This window comes from Borostomias antarcticus (assembly GCF_949987555.1).
Source record: "Borostomias antarcticus genome assembly, chromosome: 16".
NCBI classification, from domain to species: Eukaryota; Metazoa; Chordata; class Actinopteri; order Stomiiformes; family Stomiidae; genus Borostomias; species Borostomias antarcticus.
The window spans coordinates 24,225,257-24,230,256 of record NC_140249.1 but is presented as its reverse complement, the minus strand read 5'-3'; the positions used below and the strand labels follow the sequence as shown (position 1 = coordinate 24,230,256).

The window sequence follows — 5,000 nt, the reverse complement described above, 5'->3', positions numbered from 1 at the left end:
TGTTTTAATGGACTCTTGGAAGAACAGCCATTGGCTGAAAGAGTTCCAAATAAAAAATCTAAAACTAAAAAAAAATCAAGGCCACATCAGCGGCCGGGCTCGGGTCACATGACCCTCAGGGGGTCAGTGTTCCTCCTCCACGGCAGAAAAGGTCGGGTAAACATTGACCCAGAGCAGATCATCAATGTATGAATGTGAATGAATGTTGGTGGTGGTCGGAGGGGCCGTAGGCGCTGATTGGCAGCCACGCTTCTGTCAGTCTGCCCCAGGGCAGCTGTGGCTACAGATGTAGCTCACCACCACCGGTATGACTGTGTCTGAATGAATACTGGACTCTGTAAAGCGCTCTGGGTATCATGAAGGGCGCTATATAAATCCAACTTGATTGATTGATTGATTGATCACTCCAGAGTCTTCTTCAGGAAGTCCACCAGCAGGTGGTGAGGGAAGCCGAAGTCCAGTTGGATCTTCACGTAGCCCTGCGGGCGCATGGAGAGAAGGAGGGGCTTAGCAACGCAGAGGAAGAAGAAGAAGTGGATCAGCGTTGATCAGCAGATGACTGAGCACCTCCCAGGTTTGTTGGTGAGTCTGGAGGAGTGTTCAGGCGCGGGGGTACTCACGTGTTGAGGAACCACCTGGGGGTTGATGATGTCAAACAGGTTCGTTCCCTGCTTGTCCAGCAGAGCTGTGATCACCGGCTCCAGGACTAAAACACACACATTACAATCAGTACTGAGGGAAACACTGTCGTACACAGACTACACACACACACACACACACACATACGCAAGCGCACAAATAAATACACACATACAGGTACACACACACAGTTATCTCACCAGATTTGACTTTCGGGATGCCTATTTTTTCTACTGCCTCTTTGAAGTATTCCAGGTATTCCTCATCCAGCTAGTAACACAGAATAGTTTATTATGAGAGAGATACAGTAGAGATATGTGTGAATGAGAGAGAGGGGGAGAGAGATGTGAGTGTGAGGAGAGGGACAGGGTTGGAGAGGTAAGGCAAGGCAAAGCAAGGCAAGTTTATTTGTAGAGCACATTTCAGCAACAAGGCAATTCAAAGTGTGTTACATGAGACATTAAAAGCATCAAGACAAAGTGCAACACATAAAAGGTTTTTTAAAACGAAATGCAAAAAAGGACATTTAAAACAAAGAGAGCTCTTCTCACCTGCTGTCCCTCTGGGAGCAGCGAGGCCTTCCGTATGGAGGTCCTACATGAGGACAAGGCAGAGGAAGATCAGTTCTTCTTCATGAGGGTGTTGTGTTCTCCTCTGCTCCCCACGCTCGGGGCCGAGGGGCTATCCTTTTACCACCCCGAGCCTGGGTGAGGGGTCACCCGGGCTATATATCCGGGCACACCTCCAGGAGCCATGTCACCGTTTCGTCATCCAAAACGAAGATCAGTGCATGTCTACCAGACCCTGGCAGCAGTGTGGGGCATCAGTCTACAGACGACTCTTCAGGTTCTGTGTCTCTAAACATCTAGTAGTGGTTTTCATCTGGCACTAAAAATAGTAGCATTACTATTCTGTAATATAATTAGTTTTTGTAGTGATGAGTACTACTCATTGTTATTAGTAGTATTACTAGTTTTAGTAGTGGTGTACTATTCACTGTGACAATGTGGTAGATTAGTAGTATTACTAGTTTTAGTAGTGGTGTACTACTCACTGTGAGGCTGTGGTAGATCAGTACTGTAGTATTACTAGTCTTAGTAGTAGTGATGAGTACTACTCACTGTAATGCTGTGGTAGATTAGTAGTATTACTAGTTTTAGTAGTAGAGGTGAGTACTACTCACTGTGATGCTGTGGTAGATTAGTAGTATTACTAGTTTTAGTAGTGGAGTACTACTCACTGTGATGCTGTGGTAGATTAGTAGTATTACTAGTTTTAGTAGTAGTGATGAGTACTACTCACTGTGATGTTGTGGTAGATTAGTAGTATTACTAGTTTTAGTAGTAGAGGTGAGTACTACTCACTGTGATGCTGTGATAGATTAGTAGTATTACTAGTTTCAGTAGTAGAGGTGAGTTCTACTCACTGTGAGGCTGTGGTGTTCAGGAACAGCTTCTTCTCAGCATAGCCAGCTGTCACCAGCACCTCTACCTCCTAGACAACACACGCACACACACACACACACACACACACACACACACACACACACACACACACACACACAGTCCAGTCAGGTAAACTGGTGGCTCTGATACAAAAGCTGTGCACTACAGGATGCCCCTGTGAAGTCAGTGTTGTCTGGGTTGTCTGACCGTCTCAAAGTAGAGTCCGGGTGCGTCCGGGGCTCCAGGGGTCAACTCCACCAGGACCACCGCTCGGACAGAGGTGCCCAGAGGGGTGGTCCACAGCCGGGGCTCCGAGGCACTCCACACCCTCAGCATGGGGCTCTCGGATGATAGACACTGAAGCAGACAGACGGGCAGAGACATGTTTGACAGACAGACAGGCAGAACCACGTTTGACAGACAGACAGGCAGAACTACGTTTGACAGACAGACGGGCAGAGCCACGTTTGACAGACAGACAGGCAGAACCACGTTTGACAGACAGACAGGCAGAACCATGTTTGACAGACAGACAGGCAGAACCACGTTAGACAGACAGACAGACAGACAGACAGACAGACAGAGCCAGGTACGGCTGTGGCTCAGGAGGTAGAGCGGGTCGTCCAATGACCGCAAGGCTGGCGGTTCGAATCCCGGCTCCTCCTGTCCACATGTCACATGTCCTTGAGCAAGACACTGAACCCCAAATTGCTCCCAATGAGCAGGCTAGCACCTTGCATGGATGTGTTTGTGAATGGGTGAATGAGAGGCCATTATAAAGCTCTTTGTCTATATAAGTGCAGCCCATTTACCAGTTTAGACAGACGGATGGACAGGTGCAACAGACAGAACCAGGTTGGATATGGACAGATTGAGACAGAACCAGGTTAAACGGGAACATCAGACGTGATTAGATGAGGCGTGTGTGTGTGTCGCTGTGAGTAGAGGGATGTTGGGTGTTCACCTGGCTCAGAAGTTTTGGCATGGGGGACGACAGATCCTTCTGGAACAGCTCCTGGAAGCACATTTAATAGGAGTTAACAATGTAAAGATCTCTGACACACACACACACACACACACACACACACAGACAGACTGGTAGACAAGCGAACCCGTACAGTGAGCTCTGGACCGGAGATGTTGAGGTGGAAGCGGCCATCTTGGTGTGCGGCTGCCAGCCCGGGGTTGAGCATCTCGTCAGAGATCCAGAAGTAGAGCATGCGTTCCTCCGACAGCTGGTCGGGGTTGAACACCGACGCGTTGATCACCGCGCTAACGTTGTTGTAGCGGACCAAACCCTGGGGATTGTGGGAAAGAAGAGCGACAGCAGGTGGACGTGAGTGTGTGTGTGTGTGCGTGTGTGTGTGTGTGCATGCGCGAGTGTGTGTGTGTGTGTACTGTATGTATATCAGACTTACCTTGTGGTATGACTCTATGTAGTTAGCGGTGATAACTGGAGCAGATGTTACACCTATGTCCATGCTGATGTCTCCATCACTGAGAAACTGCTCTGTGTGGTTGAAACACACACACACACACAAACACACACACACACACACACTTGACTGACAGATCTCAGAGGTCACTAATGGTATACAGTCAGTACAGTGCAATATCTCTCCAGTGACCCCTGACCCCTAAGCTTACCTGCTCGTTCCTGGATGAAGTCAGACAGGATGTTGGCTACGTTGTTGATCTCCTTGCAGATCTGCAGTCAAGAAGACGAGCGACATGGTCAATGTTTCAGCACCCATCGTATTTATATTTAGCTGTTCTCGCACTTTGGCTTTAGCAGATTGTCCTCTTAGTCACTCGTTTAGAAAGGAGATGCACTTGTGAGTTCTGGCGAGTAGTAGTACACAGACTTCCTGCATTATGTTAATTGCAATTATTCTATTGTAAATTTCTTCAGATAAAAGCGTCTGCTAAATGACTGATGTAATGTTTCGGTGCTTATGTTACAGATGATGCCTTTTTCTGACAATGCCTTGTTTTTCTTCACCCCAACAGTAGGAGGCGTAGTTGATCCATATGTGACACTATTACTCTTCACATCCTCACTCTCACCCCCCTCACCCCCCTCTCCTCCCCCACAATCATCCAACCCCCCCCCCACCCCCCCAACCTCCACCCACGCCTCACCTGTCCTTTGACCACAAGCTTCACCGTGAAGGTGATGAAGTTCGTGAAGAGCCGCTTCAGCCAATTAGGTCTAGAGACAACAGATAACAGACATACAGGAAGAATAAGTCTGGAATACTTCAGCGGTTGGAGCAGCAGATAAGAGCTCAGTAGTGGTGAATGTGAGTGAAAGACATTGTTTGTTCAGCTGCTGCTGGTCTGCTTTGCATTTTACGACGTGTGGTTGAACTGTGGTTGCATGGCTCCATGTCCACTCACTCTCTGTCTCCCTGCAGATGGAGGAGGAGCTTATGGAAGTCGAGGTAGCAGTCTGACGTGTCTGCTGCAACTTTCCCCTCTCCACAATCTGACAGACAGACAGACAGACAGACAGGCAGGCAGACAGACAGACAGATAGGCAGACAGACAGACAGACAGACAGACAGATAGGTAGACAGACAGACAGACAGACAGACAAGCAGGAAGTTAGACAGGCAGAGGTCACAGTACCACAATAAAACACAGCCCCACAATAAAACACAGTACCACAATATAAATAAACCCCACAGGGTAGCAGGCAGAGGCTACGTACAGAGTTTCGGGTTGATGGCCAGATCGATCTGTGACTCGATCTCAAAGTCAACTGAATGTCCCAAGTTGAAGCTGCAAGACAGACAAACAGGCACTTTCAACACTCAAGCCCCAAACCAACCTGAATGTTTCATAACGCAATATAATGAGTCACAGAACCTCAACAAACTCAACACTAAAGTCCTCTCGACCTCCAGCCCTGTC

At 48.2% G+C, this 5,000-nt stretch overlaps 1 protein-coding gene across 1 annotated transcript in view; it reads right to left on the bottom strand.

Moving 5' to 3' along the window:
• Positions 1-5,000, bottom strand: part of cetp (cholesteryl ester transfer protein, plasma) — a 7,347-nt gene that overhangs the window by 533 nt on the left and 1,814 nt on the right. Inside the window, exons 4-16 of the mRNA XM_084450911.1 lie at positions 4,798-4,868; positions 4,485-4,572; positions 4,227-4,296; positions 3,732-3,792; positions 3,503-3,594; positions 3,203-3,382; positions 3,049-3,099; positions 2,292-2,441; positions 2,066-2,133; positions 1,191-1,233; positions 840-909; positions 621-706; positions 1-479 (exon numbers count right to left, since the gene is read on the bottom strand). The exon at positions 1-479 is cut by the window's left edge and continues 533 nt beyond it. Coding sequence (XP_084307037.1) covers positions 402-479; positions 621-706; positions 840-909; positions 1,191-1,233; positions 2,066-2,133; positions 2,292-2,441; positions 3,049-3,099; positions 3,203-3,382; positions 3,503-3,594; positions 3,732-3,792; positions 4,227-4,296; positions 4,485-4,572; positions 4,798-4,868 — 1,108 coding nt within the window. The 3' untranslated portion in view covers positions 1-401. The remainder of the gene's footprint in view (positions 480-620; positions 707-839; positions 910-1,190; positions 1,234-2,065; positions 2,134-2,291; positions 2,442-3,048; positions 3,100-3,202; positions 3,383-3,502; positions 3,595-3,731; positions 3,793-4,226; positions 4,297-4,484; positions 4,573-4,797; positions 4,869-5,000) is intronic.